Genomic DNA, 25,485 nt, shown 5'->3' on the forward strand with positions numbered 1-25,485 from the left:
GCTTTTATGGCATTTCTTGGATGTGTTTCAGGGAACATACCCCAGTGCAAATCAATGGGATAATATAATAATCTGAAATTTGGTAGCTCATAATTTTGGCAGAGCTATCTGAGTGTGAAGTTTTACCAGACTGGACATTAAAGAGCAATGTCATAGCAGATTGCTGGCTTTAGTGTGTTTAGCCTGGCTGACTCAAGCGCTGTTTCAGCTCTCAGATGTCCATGTGCAATGCTGCAAACAGATATCCTCTAGATCAGGAGTCCCCCTGGAGCACCTTTCCTCAAGGCTCAGGGATGAAAGCTGTAGACAAATCATGGCTCTTCAAGTAACAATGCCAACTGCTGTTGACCTGAATTTATGGGAGGAAGATTTCACTTGTGTGCACCAAGTGTCCAAGGTGTTAACTCTCTTCCCTTTTCATGCTGTAGAAGGAATTCTGTGGGTGTCTTTAAAAAAAAAAAAAAAACCCATATCTGAAGTCTATTAGACAGGGGTTTTTTTGTAAGGCAATTTCAAAAAGCAACCACCTTTTTGAAGTATTTTGGAGGATGAGACTGCCACTGAGTGAGTAAATGTGAGGTAGAAAGGGTGTTCATTGTGTGCTACAGGCACTGTGCCATGGAGAGGACTGATGGCCCACATGGTGTATCAGTGGCAGCTTTGTGATGAGCTCATGTATTCAAAGAACAGAAATTAAGAAACTGCATGCAATGAATGACAGGCTTTTTAATCACCTTTTGTCTGTGTTAAAATATTCTTAATTAAATTAAGGTTGTTCTAATGAGAGACTGCAGTGCTGTGCTGGTGGAGCAGCATTCAGGGAGCAGCCGTGCTGCCACTGGTGAGTGGCATCAGTGTCAAATGAGGTTTGGGTCAGAGACAGCTGGTGCTAGCCACCTGATTTGCCAAAAAACCCCACAATTGATTTGCTCAGCTTTTGTTTCAATTGGGCATTCGGGTGGGAGCATGATGATAAATCCATTTCCTTTGCACTTTTGCCACTACTTTCTTATGGAAAAATACACCCACTCTGCTTTTAGCAAGGAGACTGCACAGAATTATGTTAAAGCCAAACTGAGTTTAACTTGGCTGAAGGACAGGATGTAGTGGTTTAATCAAATGGAGAGCTTTTCTGTCAGAGATTGAGTTACTCCACACTAGAATATATCTTGGCTCATTTTATTTTCTAATCTTTGACATAGATGGTCAAGAAGTGGAGCTCTATCCAGCTGTATCACTGTCATGTCAGATACACAGAGTCTGTTTCCTTTAAGAATTGCCTCTTGCTCCTTTAAAACATGCTTGTTTTCAGTTTTGTTGTTTTCTGGGTTGTTGTTTTCTCTTGAAAATGGAATTGTCGAAAGTGACAACTTTTCATCATATATGACATGTCTTCTGTGTAGGGTTCAACTTTCCCATTAAATGTTTTTTGTTACCTCATGAATTTTTTTTTTTTTTTTTTTTTAAGGAAACAGCCTTCATCGATTACAGCAGAGCAAGAAAAACTGCATCTCTCTTTAAACTGAAAGAGTCAAAGTGGACACCAGCTCTATGAACTCAGGGAAGAACTCTCTTAAAATCAAAAAAGCTCATCAGGTTTATCTTTTTCTGGACATATATTCAGAAGACTGCCAAGTGCACACACTGAAGGCAGGGGAAATGCTGTAACCTCCTCTGTGGTGTTAGGTTAGCATCCTGATGCCCTGCCATTGCACTGCCCTTGTCTGCTGGAGGTGTGAAATAACTGAGCAGAAGAAGGGAAACTAATAGGTGATAAATTTATTTTGACACAGATGAGTTGTGTTATTCAGAGGAGGAAAATTGCATGCATAAAGCATTCAGGAAATATAGTGAAGCAGTCAAAACTCAGAAGTTTGTGAAGCATATTTGGATGTCAGCATATCTGATAATTCTCAATAGCTCATACTGTTGCTGAAAATTGAAAAGGGCAAGTTTTTCCTTAACTGTCTGGAGGTTTGTTGGACACATTGGGGTCAGGATTCATAGTTAACTAGATTTAAACTAGATTTAATTAGTCTATTCTAGCTTGGTAGTGCAGACAGCAGCAGCTGTACTGAAGGTGAAATTCTGCAGATTGACACAAACTGTACAGAGAGAGTCTAATCAAGATAAACTCACATCATCTTTTCAGTGTTGGTGTGTGTTCTCAGGTGTAAAGTTCCTGCTTTGGGTTAGCAGTTTATTCCTATGAATGACTCCTCTTGCATTATGAACTTGATTTAATAACCAATATGTTTTGAGGAACATGCAGACCTCTGGATTATAAACATCTTTTTGCCAAATGAAATGTACAGTAATTACATGTCAGAGAATGTCTTTTTCAGGCCACATACTCATTCCAGGCCAAACACTATGAAAACTGGGAAAACTTATGGGTTCCTTTGGAGAAAAGATTATTCAAAGTGGCCCAGACCTTCACTGGCAAAACAATAACAAAAATAAATATTGATAATATTGCTATTAAAAATATATCAATTTTTAAGGGGAGAAAAGTGATTTTTAAGGAAGATATTCTGGGGGAGAGACTCCTTAAAACGGATCTCTTTCTGTTTTGGGGTGAGGGACTGATGGTGTTTCTCTCACCTTCCCCAGTTCCCTTCTCTTCAGCTCCAGGCCCTCAACTTTTCAGGGAGGAGGTTGGTGTGACAGCTCCTGTTCAGCTAAACCTTTGCTCACAGCAATTCCTATAAGAAACATTGATTTCTTTTTTTCAGTGAGACAAAGTATCTCAGATTTAGAGAGGATCTCTTCTGTATCAGAGAGGTAAGAACAGAGTAGCTGAATAAAAATCTTGCTTGCATTCTGAAATTCACATAATTTAGCATGTGAAATGTTGGATGTTGTTTCCCCATGTGTTAAATGGAAAACCTGAGGTGCTTAAGAGACCCCCCACTAGGCCATGAGGGGGGAGAGTATTTATCTTGCATATTGACCTTGGCAGGGCCTGAAGTGAAACTCTTACACTCAGGAGACAAACAGTTTTATAATGCTGAGCAGAAAGAACTTCAAGTGCTGTTAGCAGGCTGTGCTGAATTCATCTGAGTGAGGTTTCCTCTGGATGATGGCACTGTACCAGTTAGGAGGGTATTTTTTTTTTTTTTTGTATATAGTCTTTTCATATAAAAAATACCTTAAAGAAGAGATGAGAAGACTGTTTGGGGGCTTTTGTCTGTTAAAACAAATGGCATAAGAGGTGAGATACCCCTGAAAAAAGCCCTCCTTGTTCATACAACATCTAGTGTAAGATCTCTCATGGATCACAATGGTACAGCATAAGATTTTTAATTAATTATTGTAGCATCACCTATTTTTATTATTATCACCTATCTATTTATTATAGAAAGGCACTCTGACTTTCCAAAAGCAGCCTTTCTCTTAGAGTGGCATGAGATTTAATCAGTTCTTTAGATGTTTTCTAGTCTGAGAGCCCAGTGCCTTCTCTCCTGCCACTTTGTGGCATCTCTTTTTCATCAGCAGAAAGGTGGTGTGAAACAGACCCTGACCCAAAGCTTGACACTTGGCATTCAGAGCATGCTGATGTTACCAGCAGAACAGTGATGAATTGCATGGTAGGAAGAGCAGCCTGGAGGCATTGCTTGGAGGCAGTAACCCAGGGCTTCTGTCAGGCTCTGGGAGGGTATCAAAATATCCCAGAACTGTCATGCAGGAAGCCTGGTTCCCTGGCTACTCATTGCACAGTCTGTAACCTTCCATTATTTTATACAGTAGGGTTGGTGATACAGTTTACTTTTTTTTTTTTTAAATTTTTTTTTTTTTTTTAAATATAAAATGACTCTGTAGTGGAAATCTGAGACATACAGAATTTTCCCAGCAAAGAGACAGAATACTGGTGGTGCTGGTTGACCATTATATAGATGTTATTTATCATTTATTTCTTGGTCATTTTTTCTTCTATTTGTAGCAGTCCCTGAATCTGATAACAGCATCAGGAGTGGCAAAGTGAGAAGTTTGCTTAACATGAGAGATCAAAAGAGCCACAGGACTCAAGTTTGGCCTCAAGTCAGGTGATTAAGACACAACCTGAACTGCACAAAGACACATTGGGTAATCTCCAAGAGGAGGAGCTTCAAATTAGGCAAAACAAACCCTCTGGCTGAACATCAGGAGGAGTAGTGCAGGTGATCCTTCCATCCTCTGTTTATATCAGGTATCCCTGGAGGTGCCAGCTCTGTGTGCCAGGCACAGCCTGGGTGTGCACAGACACTGCCTCTGTGCCTGTGAGAAGAGTGGGTTACTGGGGCTCTCAGAGCCCACCAGACAAGGCAGCAGGGCAGAGGCTGCTCTGGGGGAGTTCTGCAGCAGAGGGGGGTAGGTAGGATGTGCCATTAGGCCATAAAGCTTTGCTTTCTGTGATTTTTGGCTTAGAGCAGGGTGGGTGTGTGTACACACTCCACATGGTATTTTTAACTAGCTCATGTTATGTTTCATTTTTAGGTCAGGAGACTTTAGGCTTTTGTTGTAACAAGCAGAGCCTGAACAAAGCTGAGGGTTTGCACCTGTGCAATGGGGAGAGCCTGGCACTAGGGCAGGTATTCCCTTCTTAGGTAGTGCCTCTGCCCCAGAAACCCCTAGGGAGGGGTTTGGGATGTCCTGCTTTCCAGCACTTGGCAATATTTCTCAGGTGACCCTTCTTACATGTGTTACCTGGATGCATAAATAGGTATATATTTTTTCATATGTATATATAAAATATATGCCTTGTTCTTTCTATATAAAGAAATGTGTATTATTGGAATTGATTGCCTAGAGGCATGTTCAACTTGCTATTTGTTGCACTTCATTGCAGCTTATTCAGAGAAGGTTGAAAGCTGATTTTTATTTCTAATTTCCAGTGTCTTTGACAACAAATAAAGAGTCTAGAAATGAAGAAAAATCATTGGAATTATTGCAAGAAATATTGACCAGAAGAAAAAAATTATTACTTTTCTTTAATGGAATTTGGCTCTTTTTTGTTCAAGTCTTTTTCCTGCTTGCCTTCTGAAACTAGGTAGAAACTGTTGATATGTTGATATGTTTGTTGTTTTCTAAGTAGAAGTTGTTGATAATCTCTAGTTTGTTGTTTTCTCATCCAGCAATTATTAGCATTTGGCTTTAGGGAGCTCTGCAACTCTCCACCTTTTTTTTCCCTGACATGGAAGAAACAAAGTACATTTTGTGATTCTGACGTGCATGTGAATTGAATATAATTTCTGACTAAATGAATGATGCTGGAATTCATGGGCCAGAATATCAGCTGATGACAACACAGCATAGTTTGAACTAAAACCTTTATTACTGATCTGCTCCCAGCTGAATAGATGTGCCTGTGCTTTCCTAGCAGAGCAGTAACACTCACTGTGCTGTGTGAGCTCCAGGAGGGAGGTGTCATGGGTGGGCTGGACTGATGGGTGAAGCTCTGACCTGCCAATATCTCACAGTGTCTTGAGTTCATCACCTCCCCAGGACAGTGGACACACTGAGTAGAGGGAAAAGAGCATTAACATGCAGGGGAAAATTCTGAATTTCAAATCTGCTGTTACCAGCTGTGGGATTCACAGTGAGTGAGTGTCAGTAAGATGGGTTTTGATTTTAAAGAGACTTTTGTCCAAGGCTGTGCTGGCAGTAGCAGGGGGAGTGTGACAAGATGCAAAACAGAGCTGAGAGGGGTTGCTCCAGAGCTTGCCATATCTGTGGCCTCACAAACATTGCCTCAGGCAGCAGCAAGGGTGACACATGGCTGCAGACCTGCTCTGGCAGGTAGAAAACATGGCAAGAGGCAATCCTTTCCTCATAAGGGTATGTTGTGCTGCCTTTTCTCTTGCCACAGGCAGCAAAAAACTGATTTCAGCATTAGGAGATGGCCAGAAGGTTGGAACATGTAAAAGGATGGAAAAAAAAAGTAATGGGGTCAGGAGCTGGGTGTAAAAGGTTGATTGCTTGGGAGTGCTCTCTCCCAGCATGGACCATGGGCAAGCAGAAATAAATTGTGGGTACAAATAGAAAATAGATTCTTACTGAAGAGTTTAATTGAGGGTCCAGACGATGAAATCAGGAAAAAGAGATATTTTGTCCTAATTTTAATCTTTGTTTATATTTGCATAGACTTAGAAAAAATGTTCTGCATTTTATACCAGAGAACAAATACAGAAGAGGGAGAACAACTAAGTACTCTGTGTCTCTGCCTGCAATTTTAACAAGAGGTCCTCATGCTGATATGGGTTTGTATCATCATTGGCATCTGTGCTTTTAAAAAAATTACTAGCTAGGTCACAAACTCATTTTTCTGTCATCTTCTGGATAAAGGAAACAGTATGATTGCTGTAATAATTGTTAATTGGCTGATGTTGGTGCCTCTTGGTCAATTTAAAATACTAATCTTACTATTTCAGAGTCTTGAGAGTGTTGTTATATGGATGGGCAACAGTTCTTCACTTGGGTTTGGTTCTCTGTTTTTGTTTGTTGAAACACTGGCAAAAGTTACATGTTTTTTATTTTCTATTTTTAGTATGCAGAAGGCCCAGGTTGCAACATTCAGGACATGGACTTTTTGAAAATATGATGGAGTCTTAGGGCAGGAACAAAGTTGGTTTCCTGCCAGAGCAGAGCTGCTGCCTGGGGAAAGCAAGCAATAGAGGAAAGGCTACTAAGAGATTTTTTTTTTTCCTTTTGACAGCTGGCTAATCTATCTGAATTTGGAAGGTCACAGTCAGAAGGCATAGAGGGAGTAATAATAGCAAAGTGTGTTTTAGAGAATGCCCTGCTGCTTTATGGCTATTAGAAAAATACCACAGGAATGAATTTTTAAAAATAGCTCAGCGTTACAGGCACAAGGGGTGTGACTGTGGCTGCAGGAAAATGTTCTAGTTTCTTTTTTCCTAAAGTAAAAAAAAAATCTTGTTTGCTTAATATTTATCTCAAGAAGTAAATTGGCCTCTTGTGCCAGAGAAAACAGTGTTTGGGTTTAGCAAGTCCTGAGGCAAAGAAACTTTATTATTGTTTGTGCAGGATCTGGAAAATACTGCCAGGTGCAGTGCTTGATACCTCACTTGAATGTTCTGTGTAGATGGGGAGGCCTAAACTTGAAAGTATGCAGCTGAGGAGAAAGGCTTTGATAGCCTGTTTTTCATCAAAAGCTCAAGACCACAGCAGCAGCAGAGAGCTGGAAGGTGGAGAGAAAATAGTTCAGGTCTTGGAACAAACTGGGGGTAAAATGCTTTTGGAGAAACTCTGAAAGCTTTGTGAGGAGGAGGAGGAAGAGGAAGTGTGGGGGGGTGAGAGATGCAGAAGGTGGGAAGCTGTACCCACATGGTGTGTGGTGAGCACATTCAGCTCCAATGCACACACCCCTCAGGCAAGGTAAGAAACGCTCCAGTTCTGAGATTGCAGCCCTGGCTGCTTAATCCAAGACTTGGTCATGCTGAAAAGCAGCACCAGTGCCCACTCTCCTGCTGTCAGTCCAGGGTATCCTCAGCATCCCAGCTCCTGGGGCTGCCCTGGCACTGTGGTGTGCCTCTGTGAATTCAAGTGGTTGTGCTTCATGGACTGCCCAGCTGGGAAGGCTCAGAGGAAAATGGGAATTCTTCCAGTTTGATTTGTAGAGACTTGGTTTGAATCTGTTCACACCTGGAGGCTCCAGCCCTCAGTGAACTGGGACAGAAGTTGCAGGACTGGGTCCTGTCAAGGGTCAGCCTCAGCTGGGGCTGGTAGCAAGCAGCACAACTTCTCCACCAGCCCAAGGGGTTCCAATGGCTGGAACTGGAGGAGGCAGCTTGAGGAGGCATTTTACAGGTGAGAGTATTTCAAGTGTAGTGTTTATGCAACTGCTGGATCTGTCGAAAAGCTGTTGACAGGTTGATTTCACTGTGGGTTAGACTGCAAGCTCTGCAGCAAAGTAGAAGTGTTCCTGAAATGTGAGGCTGTAAGAGCTCTCCCTGCATGTCCTCATGCTGCCCTGGTTTGTGTTGGTGCAAATGCAGTGTTTTAAAGTCTTTGAATGTTGGTAATTTTGTTTATTTTAAGAATCTACTCTGGAGCCCTTACAATGGTCTGCATATGAGATAGGAATGACATGTTGTACTTAGGTAGCTAGAAAAACAGCTGTGGTACATGGTAGAATGTGACAGAGAAGGGAGGGATGTTGCATTTCAATTCTTTGATGTGGGCAAAAGAGATTGTTCATTTTCAGAGACAGGGGAAATAGGATTTTAAACAATATTTCTTACTATGAGTACAATATCCACTTTGAGCTGCTGCTTGTTTCTGGAGAGCATGCAGTGATTTTCCCAACTGCTTGGCAAGGGAGAGGGGCCTGTTAAAAATTAGCTAGAAGCTGAGATAAATCACATACAAATAGCTCAGGGAGCATGGTGAATTCATCAGTGTCTGATGGACTTGCTTGTCTCACAGCTGCCCAAGCTTCTTTGTAATATGTTTTGTGTTTCTTAGCTTTGAGATGCTCTGTCCAGCAGCTCCTTCAGGAGAGAATGTTGGATGCATTTCTTTGAGTAGTATTTTAATGTCTCACCTGACTGCGGTGGTGAAAAAGGGATGAGTGAAAAAGGTCCAGGCTTCTGGAAGTCAAAGACCTGTTAATAAAGTTTCTCCCCTGCAATAATGTTGCATAATGGAAGCTTTTAATTTGTTACTACTGCTTTGAATTCGCTGTCTTGCAGATTAGGATGGTTGACCTGAGTCTCTGTGGCTGAGTGTCAACAGGACAGTGTGTGGCAGGAGAATTTGTGACTTAAAAGTGAATGGCACTTACCTACTCTGGGTGCATGGTATAAGCATTTTCTCACTTCTCTTATCTGTCATGTGGGTGAGTTTATTCGCCTTTCTCACAGCAGTATGAAAAAAGGTGTGGAGAGGTGCACAGAGAAAATTACTACTCATCCCTTGAATGTGTTCAGAGAGCTCACAAGCAGCCTGACCCCCTCAGGCTGGTGGGCAAGGCTTGAGACCACTGGAGCAGCCTGTGCCTGTTCTGCTGCAGCTCTGTGCAGTACTCATATGTGCACAACGTTCTCTTCCCCAAAGGGAGCTGTTGCCACTGAAACATAGGAAACAGGGGTTGTCTGTATTGAGTGTCAGGACAGAGTCACCATTCCAAGGATATTTTTAATAGCAAGGTTTGAAAATCCCCCTCACATAATATTTTGCATGCTGCAGGATTACCTTGTAGTTGCTGTTGGCAGCCTCATGTTGTTTGGAGAAGCTGTGTTCCCAGGCTGTTCCAGTCAGACTGGCTGTTGGAAAACTCACAAGCCTTTGTCAGTTCAGGGCCAGAAATGGAGTCCAGTTGTTTTGCAGTTGGGTACTGCTGAGTGCAAATTGCAGGATTTCTTGCATTCCCTGTTTGTGCCTCCTGTAATTTCACGTGTAGCTGTTTCTTGAAGTGTCCCAATTCCAATCTGTCTGCTGCATGCTCAGGATGCATGCTTTATTTGGGGTTTGTGAGGTTTGTTACCTGCAGACTTGGAGCCATTTGAAGTTCACAGGATTTCAATTGGAGCAGCAAGTGCAGAGGGTGGTACAGAATGGGTCTCCACTGCTGAGGGTCTCCCTTTAGGGAGAAGCAGACTTCCATATCAGGGAAGGAAAAGCTTCCTACCTTCATTAGGGCACATGAAAATTTGAATTTGCCCAGTGTCTATTTAGTAGCCTAGCTGACACCTCTAGCAAAACCTGAGAGAAAAATGAAGGGAGTTCTATGCATTAGGGACCACGTGGTCACAGCCTGCCACAGTAATTGTTTGTGTTTGCTGCAATGCCAAGCACTCTTTGGATGAACTGGTACCCTGGGAGGGGATGGCTGAATGAGAGATGAAGAACAGTTTTATGAAGAATTTGTGTGAGAGGCTGTGTGCTGGAGCTCTGTGGCCAAGCTATAATTGAATCTTTACAGTCCCTGTCCAGCTCTCTAATTGCCAGTGTGTTCTGATCAAAGGCCATATGGTGATGAAGGCATTCCTTGACATACCATGTACTTTCTCTGCCTGTTTCTTGTATTAAAGTAACATTTTCTGAGGCCTGTCACATATCTTTATTTGGCAAGCAAATTACTCTGAAAATACCTGGCAGAGCAGTTCACAGTGAATTTCACAGTGAGTGTACCAGGGCTGTTTGCTGATACACAGATGAGCTGTCAGAATGCTGAGGTCTCCTAACCCCCCACAAAACTGCCTGATGTACCTTGTGAGTAATTAAACATCACTCAGTTCTAAGAGGCAACCCTCAGCAATAGAGTTCACCCAACTATAATATCTTTACAATCAGGATAGAACCAGTGGCATGTGACAGGAGAGTGACTGAATTGCTCACAGTTTAATGACTCTCTAACTATGCAGGTTAGAACTAGGGGTTCCTGGTTTCTATGCAAACTGATGTGCACCACAGAGTTGTAGACTTTATTATTAGTGAGCAGTTACAGTGTCTTCAAACCCTATGTAATCACAAATGGCTAAAGGAATCCCTGAGACAATTAGCAAGAATCATGCACTTTTGAGAGAGAACACTCAGCACTGGGACATGGAAACTCTAAAGAGCTCCAGCAGCTTTGGTCCTCCAACTGATCCAGAAACTGAGGTAAGATGACAACATTCTTTGAGCCAACTCAACTTCAGAGGGGTGGAAATCAAATTGTCTCTCTTGGATACCCCTCTGAATTCCTCTTAATCAATTTTCTTGCAGTTACTTTCCTAATTTAAAACATAACTGGCACTGATCACTACTTATTTGTGCTTAGTTCTCTATTCATATGTGCTGGATGTCAGGAAGGTCTTTGCTGAGGATTCTGGTGGTGTCATCACCAGCTGAGGCAGCATGCACTGCATGAGCTCCCAAACGAGGAGCTCTTGCTTTTGTGCTAGACTTGAACCCAGGGGTGTGAGAATCAAAGCAAAAGGAAGGCTTTTTTTTTTGCTCTTTGCAGTTCAAAGATGCTGTTACTGAACTGGAGTCTATGCATGCCACAGTAATCCTGCTTCACACATAAGGGAATTCTGTCTTGAGCCATTCGGAGGGAGAAAAAATTCTGCTGAGTCCACTTCTATTATTTTTTTACCTAAAATGGGGGCAGCACAAAAGGCAAGCAAAAAGGTGATGTGGCCCTCTGTTTCTGCTGGGGCACAGTGGTGAGGTCTTCCTGATATTCCTTGAGAGTGTGAATCTCAAATTTTAGCCACTGGTGTTTCACACAAATGCAGTAAAATCATTCTCTGAGTACACACTATACTTTTTCTTTCCAGGTGTTTGCTACACTCAAAATGAATATAATATCAAGAGTATTCAGGGTAAGTCTGAAATGAGAACATGGGCTATTGAAATGCATGGCAACTTAAATCCTGGGAGAAAAGTGTGACAGGACTATTCCTGACCTAAAGAAAAGGTAGAAATTCAAAGTATTAAGTTAAAAAAATTACTGGGGAAGTGCTGTAGTAACTCATGGTCAGAGGAAAGCAGGATTTGGCTGTGTCACAGAGAGAAGCATCTTTATCCTGTGTGCCAGATGGATCTTGGCTTCCTTGCTCAAACACTGAATACAGGTTTGGAAGAGATCACACAAATGCATAGGGAGAATTGGTAAGAGCAGAGCCACTAGAATGTGATTTGATTAATTTTGGACTTACAATCCTAAAAACTCACCTGGGGCTGATTTCTGAAATCTAGAGGTGGTTCAGTCTATACTGTTGGAAACTTGTCTTTATGCTCTCTGATGGTCTTTGGTCTGTTGGCATTTTAAACAAATGGAGCATTACAGACATTCCAAATGCATTTCCTCATGTATCACCAGGTCTGCTTGATGCAGTAGGTGGGGTCTGAGAAAGGAATCTCCTCAAGCTTTGAAAGTTAATGCAGTGATCTTTCAAATCATTGCTGCAACTTACCACTAAAATGTTTTGCATTTCTTTCTAAAGTTGCAGGTTTACACCTGCAACAACCTGGTTCAACTTCTTTTGTTGTTTTTAATTGATGTGGAAAATCTGAAGTCATAAAATGCTGTGTGACTAGTGAATGTCAGGATAAAATGGCAGGCAAGAAAGCATTTTAAACAAGGGAAAAATCTATAATTTGGTGATTGAGAGATAGATCTCTATGAACAAAAATTTGCATTATATTTAACTGGACCCCACTTGCTAATTATTAACTCTGTATGTGTAACATTCACAGTTTAAAAGTTTGCAACAAGAAACTACAGCTGTTTTTAAAATTTTAAGGCAGACTGAACAGCTTCCAAGATGAGTGTCCCAATGCATTGCTGAAATCAAGAGGCTTTGGATCAAGCTATCTTTCTGATAAATACTGTGCTTCATTTGAAAAGAGAAATAATTTCTAATGGGGTGGATATAGAGACCCCTGGCACATGGATTGGAGCCTGCTGCTACTGTGGCAGGAGAGCAGGATGATGGAGGCTGCTGCCATAAATATAACAAAAATGTTCAGGATTGTCTTCTTATTATTATCTGTTATGAGGACAGTTATTGTAATCTCCAACCATGGTAAAACCAAGTCTTGGATAATTTATTGAAGGAAACCTAGAGAAGCTTTTCTTCAGAATGAACTGGCTTCACAAAAACAGTCAGTAGTGATTTAGTGACATGGCTCTGGTGAGAGATGAGGGCACTGTACAGAATGGAATCTAGAACCAAAAGTCTTGTCTTGACCCCTTCCATTCTGCTGCTTTTGATGTCAGCAAATTCATAAATGCACATGGCCACTGGTCCCCATACCTGTCATTTATAAAAAATCTTACAATCAATGTCTTTGTTTCTCTTTCTGTTTGTCTTTCAACATGTCTTTTAAGAACATTCCATTATAAACTGGCAAGAGGTTAAATGTGATAAATATTTTCATGTTAATTCAGTGTAATTTCTTCTGCTTGCTTAAGTATCTAAGCAGGAATTTCTATTACCAGTTTACTAAATCCAAAACTATAATCTACTTGATAGAGAAAATTCAGGGTATATTTTCACCCCTTCCTTGAGGCTCACATGGATAGGGCAGTCCTGGCTGAGGTGTGTGGCTGGAGGGAGCTGCCTGAAAAACACCTGGAGAGCAAGAACTGGAGAAGGATCCTCACAACAGAACCTCTTAGTGACCTCACCTTGTCTATTCAAAAGATGGAGAGAGGGCAACACTCAGAATCACAGCACAACCAGCTTTGGAGTGACCTACAGCCACAACAGCTCTCCCAGAGCTCAAAACACTGCTGAACTCCTGTCTTGTCCTGCAGCTGTCACAAGGCTTTGCAAGGCCATGTTTTATTGTAGCAATGAAATGCACTGATAAAACAGAGAACTGGATCCTCCCCCTGTCACCTGAGTACTCACTGCTGTCTACCTTGATTCCGGGTTCTAGGGACTATTTGTAAAAATGGCAAAAAACTCCTGACAGTCTTGCATTAACAGGGGTTCCATTTTAACTAGCAACTCTTAATCTCAGAAAGTTGTAGTAATATGATGAACAAGACTAAAATCTTACATTCCTTGGCATCTAACAGCAGTTTGTGCCAGTTGATTCAGAGTGAGGAACATTGAAAATTGTCATTCTCCCTTTTGAATAATATAGTGCTCTCTTAATATTGAAATCTATTAATATCTATCTCTTAATAGTGAAATCTATTTTGATTTTTAAAACTGGTAATAAGACCTATTTCACTCTGGGATTGTCTCTTTTGTTTCATTTCACTGCAACGTAAATTGAGACTTTCAATCTAGAAATGAAAAGAAAATTCCCAATTAGTAGCAAGTAACAGTCTCTTTTACTGATTACTTTAAAATAAGGACCAGGTATTTCAACTATTCACAGATATTTCTGACATATCACAAAGTAACATAAGAGGAAAAAAATCATAAACATATTTGAAGCAAAATAAAATTAAATGTTTACAAACACATTGTTTATTCCTTTTCAAAATCTTTGCTGCTGCAGTTGTACAGGAGACTCTCTGTTTGGTCACATACATTTCTGCTCTACAGACCATGTTTTGTCCTAGGGGATGAATGGGAAAAAGTATTTTTAGACTGGTACTTTTGTTAGGAACAGAGATTTGGAATATGACCTCTCTAATGGTTTCCAAACTTGTGTCTGTGAACTTTGTACAAGACTGAACATGCTATGCAGCTAGCATTTATTTTACACCGTATTTATATTAAAAGGAACTGAGATTTTTTTTTTTTTTAAGCTTTAAGGCTGCACCACTAACAATATTTTACCAATCTCATAATTTTCTTAAATGTTACAATTACTTTGTCAATTTTAGAATTGCTAGCAGTGATGATGATGCCCACTTTAAAAATTCCAAACCAAACAGAAGAATTCCCTGGGAAACTGCACAGCACACACATGATACATAACTAGAAAATTAGTCCAAAGTTTTGATAAATACTCGATTCCCACCAGAGCTAATAGTTTTTTTAGTTCTAAAGAATAAAATGCTCATTATATACAGAAGGTTGGGTGGGGTATGGACATTTGACAAAGACTACTGGAGGCATTGCACGGTCTGATTGCTTGTACAGTATTAATGCAGCTGCCCTTTTCCCTCATGCTTGTGCCACCTGTGGGAAGGGATCATTCCTGGCAACCTTGCACGATCCAAGTCCATCTCCTCCTGGCTGCTCAGTCTTCAGCTGAACCAGGAGCTTCTGGCTGGACCCTGTGAGTTTGATGTAAACTTGTACAGCATTTTCAGATGCCAGTTTCCATCAGGTGAGCGTTTGGTCTTTTGCCTTCAGGATGTTACAACATGAAAAACTGCACCAGCATTTTTCAATGAGCACCATTAACTGACTTAGAAAATTTGGCATGACCAGCAGTATTGAAGAAGATGCTGAACTCGTGTCTTGTACAAAAACAAAGTACAGCTGCCAATTACCCTGCAACTAGAGCCTGTAAATACTAAAAACATAAATATGTCAACCATACACATATACACAAAACACAGCAGTAGCAATATTACATAATGCAATGCCTACTCTCTATAACTGGTTTTGGTTAATGCAGATGCCAACAGCAAAATAAATGCTATTTCATATAGGAAAAACCTTTCTTCGAAGGTCAGTGGCAGTAAGCCAAAGTTCAGGTCCAGGCTTTCACTAATCTAATGTGACTCACACAAATTAATCAATGAAAGACTATGGGATGATAATGGCTGACAGTTAACACTGAAACTTTGAGATGGAGCTTCCTTTTGCTACCACTTGTAATTAATTTTCCCTTTTTCACAAGTGCTCTTTCTGTGAGTACTCACCAGACTTAACAGGGGACAAAGTTATTTCATATAAAATATGATTTGGGGTAAGGATTAATAGAAAGAACCAGCCTGAGACTGGATTTCTTCAATCCTGGGAGGTGCTCTGCATGTATTTAAGTGACATTTCCATGAGATTGCACTTAGCAGACCACTAAGAAGTTGCTGCTCTCCCACTTTTTCTTCTTTTCCATGCAGTTTTGTTTTAAAGTTTGGTAGGAACTGCATGAGAAGGGCAAGAGAGAATGATTGCTGGTCCATTGTCTTGCCTAATGCTCTTCAGAGCAATGTCCTCTTCTCAAGACCACATCATCTAGTCCAATATCTCCAGTTCTTCCTTTCCCTTTCTCTCCTCTGAAAATAACCTAAAAAGAGAAATAGAAAATTTGAGTGGAGGATAAAAAAGACAATTGCTCAGAGATAACTCATTAAAAAGAGTGAGGAAGGATTCTGGTCTCAATTCAAATTCTTCTTAGGTTTCCAGTATATCCCTCCAAAATCACTATGATTTAGTTGCTTTTGGGTTTTAATTAGCTAGAAAATAAAACTTCCACATTTCTTCCAGATTTGTCTTTGCCAGAGGCTTCCCCTGCTTAAGTTTTCCCTCACTCCCTGATCTTTGGATAAGTGTCCCACTGGACATGGCTGCCCATGCTGGCTGGAAAAGATCTCAAACTCACATGGGGCATGAGGCAGCTCCTGGTTGTGGTGCAATGGGTGGCAGCCCATGCTGACAGCTACTGCCAAGGGGTCAGGAGGGGCAGGGGACAGTGCAAAGGGAGACTGCCAGAAGAGATAAATTTAGGGGGAAAAAAAAAGTAAGAATATAGCAGTGTACTGTTCACCTGTTACAAATTTCCTCATTCTCAGTCCAGCATTCATTTACAGCTAACAGTCAGGTGTCTTTGCTACTGTTGCTGAGGTAAATTTTCTAGAAAATTACCTGTTGTAATTGCAGCCCTAATATTCACTGTAGAGGCAGACACTGTGTATGTCTTGTAGCCTGCTCTCATCATGAACATTACTCTGTGATTCTGATGTGTGAGCTTTTCAGAGCACCTAAGTCAAACAGTCTCTGAAATACCCAAGCCACTTCTTCAGATCTGAAATGAAAATTACCTTCAGAAGTTGAAGAATGACACTGAGCTTCTGATACCAGTTGATCACACACTGTTTCTAAAATTTCCAGGTATTAAAAGATTCCCCAATGCACTTCAGGCAGCTTCTTTTGATTGCACTAAACCATTTTTTGTTATGGGCAATGTTAGGTCATTATTCACCTCCTTGGCCTGATCAGTTGCAGGGATGCTAAAGGGCATAAAACCACATGTGACTGCACATGTAATCTCCCTGCATTACCAAAAATTACTTATTTTCAGTATCTTTGCCCTGGTTTAGCCAGCTGCTAAACCACAGGGGATGATTCTTCCTATTTCATGGTACTGTATTATTCAAAGCATTACTCATGAGGAATCTTGATACAGGCTTTTTTTTGAAACCTCTGTAGAGTATGCCTTTGTACATGAGGCTGTTTTTTCCTAGGTTGTGATTCCCTTAAAATGGGCTGTAGCAGATTGCTAAGGAAATGACACAGTAGCCTGTTCTATGAGTCTATTTCTGTAGCTAGGATTTCTTTTTTTTTTTTTTGTACATAAAACTAGTTTTTTTAAATGCACAGTAACTCCCGTCTGTGAGACCTGTGATTCCATTGGCAGAGTAGTAAAACAAACTCAAACTGAACCAAGAAGATGAACACAGCAGTGCTGCACCATTTAAGTGTCTTCAGCTTTTCATTCAAAACCCCAAAAAGCAGCACAATCATCAGTACTTACACTCTTGATGCCCAGTCCTTGTAAAGTTAAGTGTGTCTGTCTCCAGCCATGGCCACCATTTCTTCCCCACACAGCTGGGCCGTGAGCACCATTTTTCCTTACAAAGACTTGGAGGGAACCAGAATGCAATCCAGGCACCTTATGCCTAAAGGACAAGCACAAATCTCCAGCCTGAGCCACATGTCCCAATGGCAGGATAAGATGTGCTACTCTTCCTTCTTTGCCCTTGGGATCAGAGATGCTAAGGTACTGTCCCCCTGCAGTGGAAAAAGCAATTAGTTGTAATTAAGCTATGGCTCTGTCCCTTTCCTTTTGTTTGGGAACTGTGTTAACAGGGTAAGTCTCAAAGCATATCTATTTGCAACCCTGATAGCCTCTTCTATTTAACTGTAATTTAAACCCTTAATTTGCATTAGATAGGAAAAGCAAGAAGCAGTAATGATTTCCACATGGCTGTTAACCTAAATTCCAACAGCAGGAAGCTGTCAGTGAACATACATACTCAATTCAAAACCCCATTATTATCTCTTATCATGTATGAAGTAAAGGTGCCTTCCAGAAAACACTCTGAATATGAGAAGCTAAGGATCTCAGGTATGGCAATATCCATCAAACCTAAAAAGAAAAAAGGCACCTTTCACACTGACACTCAGAACTACACTAAATGAGATTTCACTTCTTGGAGAAAACCCAGACCTGTATGAGTTGTTTGTACTTTTCATTAAAACTTTTGCAAGAGGGGTGAAACCTTTAATATCTGAAATCACCAAAGGAAAGAATGTTAAAAAAAGAAAACCCAAAACCCTTATCTTACACTGAATCTAAGAATATTTTTTCTTTATGCAATCAGACTTTTCATATTTTTGAATTAAAAAATGCCATCTCTACCTTAAGTTTATTAAGAAGGTGGCATTTTTAGGCTCTATAGTTAAGACTGAAGATTTATAAATATTTGTTTGTAATATTGTTGACATACACAGTTAAACAGGATAGAAAAGTAATTTTTGTCTCCGTGCTACTACTCAACAGAGCATTATTTTTTAAAAGCTTCTCTTTGAAAGTCACAATTATTTCCCTGAAAAGCTATAATATTCAATTACAATGTACCAGACTTGTCACACACTTAAAAGGAAAGCCAACCTTGTCTCCAATTCACTAATTCTACATAAGTTTTTGAATTCTTTGGTCTGAATGAGATTTAACAAAGCAAAGTATTATGCTGCTGTCTGGGCCCCTAGGTCACCATTTAGCCATGAAGTGGGAAAGTGGGATCTGTCTGTCCAAGGGATCTCTATCTATTAAAGCCTCTTGGTGGGTATTTTCTCAGGGAGTTGGAGTTCTTTTTTTTTTTTTTAATACATTGCTTTTTGCAGCAATTGTTAAAATAAGCATAAGAGATTTTAAATAACTGTGTCTGTTTGCTGAACATACAATCATACCACTATGAAAGTGCTGACTTATTAAGTGCATCATTTTCAGATAGTTACTGTGGCTGAATCCAATCAATAGGAAACAGATTTAGGTAAGCACAAAGCAAACATATCTGTAGGCAAGCCCCTGCAGGAAAAGGTCCCCTCAAATCAGCATTTTCTGCATGCAAGATAAGTTTATACTGCTTCAGCACAGCACCTTTCAAAATGCAGATTCTGATAAACCAATACATAGCAAACTTTGCAAGGTGAAAGCAAGCAGCCAGGAACAAGCTGTGAAAATAAATCCTTCCAACAAGGTATTCCAAAGCAGAGGGGGTGGGTGGGTGGGGGACTTCAAGGGACTCGTTTTAACAGGTTATGTCAACAGCAGCAGAACATACACAGGAAATAGAAAGCTGAGCTTATCCTCGACTACTTGGAAGCAATGCAGGGAGAGTCTGACAATAAAGAAAGTTATAAAAATCATAGTTCTTCAAAAAGTTCTTAAAAATCATCATTCTGGAATTCAGTATGTATTAACAACAATTTTTGAGTACAGATAATGGATATGCTTTGAGTGACTGACTTAGCAAAAATGGATTTTTAAATCCGTTGTTTCAATAAAGGTATGAATTATGTGTAATTTTTTTTTTTCTTAAGTGCCGCTCTGCAGGCAGGAGACAGCTACCTGTTTTCTCATCTGCTCTCCCAGTCATTCCCAAGGCTTTTCAAGTGTCACAAGGAGCTCCTTAAGTACTAGAGCAGCCTGTCTGGGGGGACCCCTGCCCAGGCAGTAAAGACAGAGCCAGCCAAGTAGCCTGGAAAAGGTGCCAGGTCACCTGCTGTGGTGGCAAATGACTGCACCACTAGTGGCAGCACAAGGCCAGACAGCTCTGACAGGGTGGTGCATGAGGAAAATGGCTCCCAGTGCCTTCACCCTTCCTCTTCTTAACCTGCACCATTGTCCTGCCCCAGAGTGCTCACTTCCACAAGCTGCCATCCCTACATAATGTGAGCTTTGTGCACTTCAAAGGCTGCTCCTTGGGGATGAAGTAATCCCATCATTACAGGGAGCCAGGGATGTGTGTCTAATCCCCAGCACTGTGGGGCAGGCACTGCTGGGGGAAGGGTAGGCAGGCAAGGGCAGCAACCTCCCAGTGCCACGCCAAAATCAACAGTGGACAAAATACATCCCACTTCCTGGGACTGCAAGGTGGGAAACAGGGAAGGGCTGTTCCTGTGGCTGACCACCAGCACTGATGCCAGTCTCCTGTCCTGCAAGCAGCTACTACACACTCCTCTCTATTGCCTGATGTGATGCCACTTTTTTTTGTTATCCCAAACCATCCTATTTTCGAAGCCTCCATGTTTCAGCATTTAACTTGTCTGCCTTCCAGTTACTTACCATTTTTCCTATATACAGATTGATTTTATCAAATTCTACTCAAGCCACAGCAGTCTGAAAGGTTAAACTAGAACATTATATCTGGCAGCAAAACAAAGACTATTTCCAGCATTTTTTATAATTTTGCCAGTGATAGGGAAATAACTATGTTTACATGGTAGTTAGAAAAATAAGCTTTCTTTCACCATAAATAAAAGTTGTTCCCTAGTCCACCTTTTTTTTTTCAGATTCCTTTAAGACAAACTTGGTGACTACATTTACTATTCCTATTTTAAAGATGTCACCTATGATAAAAGAGTAAATTTTCAATTGCTCTTTCACCTTGGGAATCCGCAATTTTGCTTTTTATACACAAAAGAGGCATCAGTGTGAAATTTATCCCAGAATTAAAGGAACAGAAGCTGTGTGTGGAATTTGTGCTCAAGCAGGAACTGTCATCAGCCTCAAGCCTGGATGGTTCTTCAACTGCAGGATGTGACTGTACACAGATCACTTACCTGATGCATCTCTCACTGGCTCCCAGTGCAAGTCATCATCTTTATCCTTGATCCATCCACACAGTCCACTGTCAAAATCACAGCTGTGCACCAGGACACCTGGCAGAACAGAGCAGGAGGTCACAAAAAAACCCAGAAGTGAATCAGATTGTTTTGGTTTTCAATTTCCCATGTGGCTGTAAGTATGTGGCAAGTAAGTATGAAAATTTTTTAAATGTAGAAGAAGGAGTCCTAGGAAAAGAATCTGCAAAAATACTAAACAATAAAAAGGATCCTTGTACTATTAACAATTCATACTATTTTTGTGCTGAATAAAATGAAATAAAATTGAAAGGTTCACATAGGCAAAGGATTGGTTTTACACGGTGTTTATAAAGCACAGTTTAAAAGAGGGGCATAAGATATAGGAGTCCGGAAAATGTATTTCAAAAAAATCATAAACCCTACATCCTGAATAGGAGACACAGTCTTTACCTGGGTCATCATTTGCTTCAAATTCATCAGCTGTAATCCCTCTTTCAATTTCAAGTATTTCAAACAGATTATTGCTGACTCCAGGCTGGCGTGGAACTGTGAGAAAAATGAATGAGATAAGGAAACAGGTCACTAACTAGCTTTATCTCTAACAACAACCAGCAGAGCAGCTCTGGGCATTGTGCTTTTCTTGGAGATTTCAATACATTTAATTATATTTGACACAAAGACTCATAAACTTTATGCCTACATGATTTATGGTTTGTGTTGTAACATTTACCTAAGCACTGTAAAAAGTGATTCCAAATCTCCTGAAGGCCCTTAGAATGAAAGCTCCTTTTTAACCAGGGGGGAAAGCTTTAACCTTGAAGCACACTATTCCTCTCCAAGTGCATTTTCAGAGATAGTGGTTTCCCAATAAAATAAAGCCACATGAAAGTTCTCACTCAAACCTTCCACAGATCTTTATAGCAGAACCTCGACAGGAGGCAGCAGTTCTTGGAAGAGGCCCCATGTGCACTTAACCTTTGAAATACAGCTGCAGGTACATCCATCTATCTGCAAAGGATTAGATCTACCAAAACAATTATCAGGGTTGTACTGGGAGTTGAGAAAGAGGAGCTCTAGTGGAAGATGGAATTTGACTGTGATTCTTTGATTTCCAGCACAGGCTGTCCTTCAACTGCTGTTCCCAGCTGCAAGCAGAAAGAGCAGCTCTCAGTGATTAAGAGGCCCAGAGGTTATTAGACATTCAGCATCCAGGACAACCTGAAGTTTATGAGATCTTTGTGGGAGTGATGGCTGCCAGAGTCAGGTGGCTGCAAAGACTCCCACGTATTTCTGAAGATGCTGCGCCAGTCTGTGTTTCACGCAGATTTCTTTCCTGATGGACAGCTGTCAGCTAGAGATAAACACACTGCACTGAATACAGCTGTCCTGGAAAATTCCTCTTTTAGAGGCAAGTCTAATGCATAATTCATAACAGTAGTAATGTGTTTCAGACAGGCCCTCAGATTTTATAGGCACCTCTGACACCTAAGGTATTTGTAAGGGTCTCACCTATTAAAAACTTGACATATTTTCCATTTGCAGTGCTAAAGTAACTATTAGTATCTCTATAGAACAAGTGAGAACAAGAATAATTAATATAACTGAAAGGACAGCTCTTCTCAGAAAATCAACAAGGAACTTCTTTTGCACAACATGAAAACAGCACTGCTGAAAGAGCTCCTCTAAAGCCAAAAGACAGAAAAGAAAAAAAAAAGTTGAAGTTAGTACAAAATAAGCAAACTCCAATATATTTTTAAAGTACTATTCTAGGCTTGAGGTTTTGAATAAAAATTTTATACAACAAAAACAAATAGTTAAAAAGCTCAAAATATGTAGGAAATCGATGAACTCCTAAATATAATAGTCATTATTTGAATCATTAAGTCTCCCTTTTTCTGTTTTCTTTTTAATCCTTTGCAGGTTTTAGATCATGTCTATTTGCAGTCTAGGATATTGATGCTCAAAACAGCTTCAGACTTAAGGCTGACTTGAGTATTAGAAAATTGTTAATTTTTATATACACTTGTTTGTAAATAGAATTTTTGCTGCTTCATTTCACTTGGGGTGTTTTGCTTATGTGGCTAAAAACCTTGAGATTTCGCATGAAAGAAACCTTACATATGTGCACAGAACACACGACCTGGACCAGCAATTGCCTAGCAGTACATCTACACACAAATATCACTCATATTTAGGCACATAACTCCATTCTTCACCTGAATTATGCAGGTGGGGCAGTTGGACAAGCCCATCTATGCTGCACACCCAGGGAGCACTGCCTTGCCTTTCCTCAACCTCATACTGTGCCAGGGAAAAAGACACTGTTTGCTTTCTATGCCATGGAGAAGAAGCCAGCAATTCAGATCTGCTGAGCACAGCACAACAGGCACCAAGGGCTCAGAGCACAGACAGGCTCACAGGCAGGTAATTATATGGCTCTAAATAAGCACAGTAGCAAAGAGCATGAAGCAAACTCTCTGCCATGCTCTAAGGTTTGTAGGATAATGGTTTTAAGGCACATGTCCTGTGCACCCTCTTTCCAGTCTGTCATAGTCCTTGTTTATGGAAAATACTGCAAAAAATATTAGAACTTATCCTGTAAACTAATTCAGTTTACTTCTTCAAGTACCATTTCTAATGCACTGATGTTTTCTACAAACATGAGTTACATCTGTGCACGCATACAAGAATTCTCCAAATTCTGCCTATAATCAAAGCCCTGCAAAAATATTTTCTTTCAGAAAACTCCCTCAGAGTCCTTTCCAAACTCTTTTTTTTTAATGAACTTCTAGAAGAATGTGTTGTAGTGCTTTAATACAGTCACTTCAGTGCATGGACCTAATTACAGGAATGTGCACTCAATTTGAAAGAAGGCTTACTGTAAGAGAATGCAGGACTAAATATGACCCACAGGGACACTTCTTTTTGCCACGACAACCAGTATGTTGAGTGGTGATCGTGGGAGAAAGTATTTGGTACAATTATTTTCTGCAAGCTTTCCAAGCCCTTTCTGTGTACTTTCTATAGTGTATCAGTGTGCTTTTCACTTAACTTCAATAGTTTGATAAGGCTTGTTAAATAGAAACTTGGCTTCCTTTACTTGGAGAATTTTATAAGCTCTGAGAGAGCCAAGACATCAACACTACCACATTCCCAAAGTTCATGAGCTAACTTCTTCATAGATGCACAAATCTGGGTGAAAATATTAAATAACTTTGATTATTAAATATTAAATAAGAGAGATTTCTTTTCAACTTTTTTTAACCTTTGGGAAAACAATAGAGCTTTTCTTTTTTTTTCATTTACTTGTTAATTGCTGAGATTGGGAGTATTAGAAAGTTCATGTATGTATCAGCTTGTTTGCAATAAACTGAGTAATTGCTGTTTTGGTGTTACAAAACCAAAACATGGGAGTGCAACTTCATGTTATTAGTAATTGTTATTACTATTAATAAAGCAGTTCTCTGGCTTACAGAAAAAAACCTGGTTTTGCACTGTAAGTACAATTCCACTCCACACAGTAATCATGACTAAGCTTCCCATTCGCTAAAAACAAGAAAAATGGACAAGGATTTCAAGGATTTTATGATGGAATTTTTAGAACTGAAAGCTGTTAAATCCCACTTGCAAAAAAAAAAAAAAAAAAAAAGTGATGAGATCTCACATGCAACTAATAGAAAACAGCTAAAATTAAGGGTAGTCCAGAGGTCAGTCAGACTGAAACTTCAAAGTGACCTGTATTCTTTTGTATGAACATCCATTCAGGAGGTGAGAGTGCCAGCTGAGGTTCAGGAAAACACAGCTAAAACAAGGAGTGTACAGAAGCTTGCATATCAGATCTGGGGACAACACTTGCTGGAAGATTAACTGAGGGTGAGACTTGTAAAACTCCTAGATTTCATGATTGAACTCCAGAGTATCAACAGCAACAAAGCACCTATCATAAATGCTTAAATATAAAGACAAATACATTTTAAAAGGTGCCAGAATAGTGAAGACAAATGAATTGCTGTTGTAAAATAATGGTAGTATAATGATATCAAGGAGTAACAAACCCTCTACTCTTTGCTTTTATTATTTCACTTTTTTCAACAGCTTTAATGATCACAAAACTGCACTTACAGCACTAAGGACTTTGCAGTCACTGAAAGGTAGAAAAAAAGGAATCCAGTTTTAATCCAATCTTTACATTTTTAATAGCTGTTATGAGAAAAATTTCCCAACTCCAATCTTTTCTGCTCCACTAAAGGCTAAAAATGAAAACTGATGAACTGTCTTTTAATACAGATAAGGGGATTTGTTCTTGGTATGTTGATATCTATTATTATGCTTTAAGTTTATGCTTTTAGTGCTTATCATCCAGATCCCAATGGTAGCAGAAATTCACAGTTTTATTGAGAAATTTGTTCTATTTGTTAGAGAGTTATAACCAGACAAGATTCCTCTGTACTTCACTGTAGTTTGTATCAGTCCTGAAATAGTTAAATATTAAGCTATCACTGCATTCCTCCCTCATTGCCATTCCCCCCATATCCATATCAGGAGAAGATTATCCTTGGTGCCAGATTCCACTGTCTGCGTCTGACTAAGTGGTTCAAAGGCCAAGTGTAGGAATTCCATGTAAAAAAATACAAATTTTTTATTCTCTAAAAAAGCAGCTCCCCAAAGTCACTATAGGCTTTTTTAGAAAAGGAGCAAAGCACCTAAAAAAACCAAACAACCCAATACCTTTCAAAAACTGCAAAGGCATTTTAATAACATCATCAGCATTTTTATCATTTGTGCTCTTTGTCACTGCTGAACAGAGCAATTTCTCTGGTCCTCAGCTCATTTCAAGTTGAGCAGCACATTCAAGAGAGCTCTGAAGTGAAATCCTAGGTCAAGTTTACTCAGTGTGTGGAACAGCAGGTCAAATAACAACAAAGGGAGAAAATAGGGAGCAAGGAGCCACCAAGGGTACCTCAGGAAAACATTAACTAACAAAAAAACCTAGAATTTGGGAGATGCTTGCAGAAAAAAGTACATTTGCTCCAGCATGTTTCCT

General features: G+C 40.1%; 1 protein-coding gene across 11 annotated transcripts in view; it reads right to left on the reverse strand.

Moving 5' to 3' along the window:
• Positions 1-13,761: 13,761 nt before the first annotated feature.
• Positions 13,762-25,485, reverse strand: part of NPNT (nephronectin) — a 134,654-nt gene continuing 122,930 nt past the window's right edge. For all 11 annotated transcript variants that reach the window (XM_079305767.1, XM_079305766.1, XM_079305765.1 and 8 more), the window contains 4 exons: positions 20,892-20,987; positions 20,418-20,516; positions 17,104-17,360; positions 13,762-15,636 (listed from right to left, as the gene is read on the reverse strand). In XM_079305767.1, coding sequence (XP_079161893.1) covers positions 15,541-15,636; positions 17,104-17,360; positions 20,418-20,516; positions 20,892-20,987 — 548 coding nt within the window. In that variant the 3' untranslated portion in view covers positions 13,762-15,540. The remainder of the gene's footprint in view (positions 15,637-17,103; positions 17,361-20,417; positions 20,517-20,891; positions 20,988-25,485) is intronic.

The sequence above is a fragment of the Erithacus rubecula genome, assembly GCF_903797595.1.
Source record: "Erithacus rubecula genome assembly, chromosome: 5".
Classification (NCBI taxonomy): Eukaryota; Metazoa; Chordata; class Aves; order Passeriformes; family Muscicapidae; genus Erithacus; species Erithacus rubecula.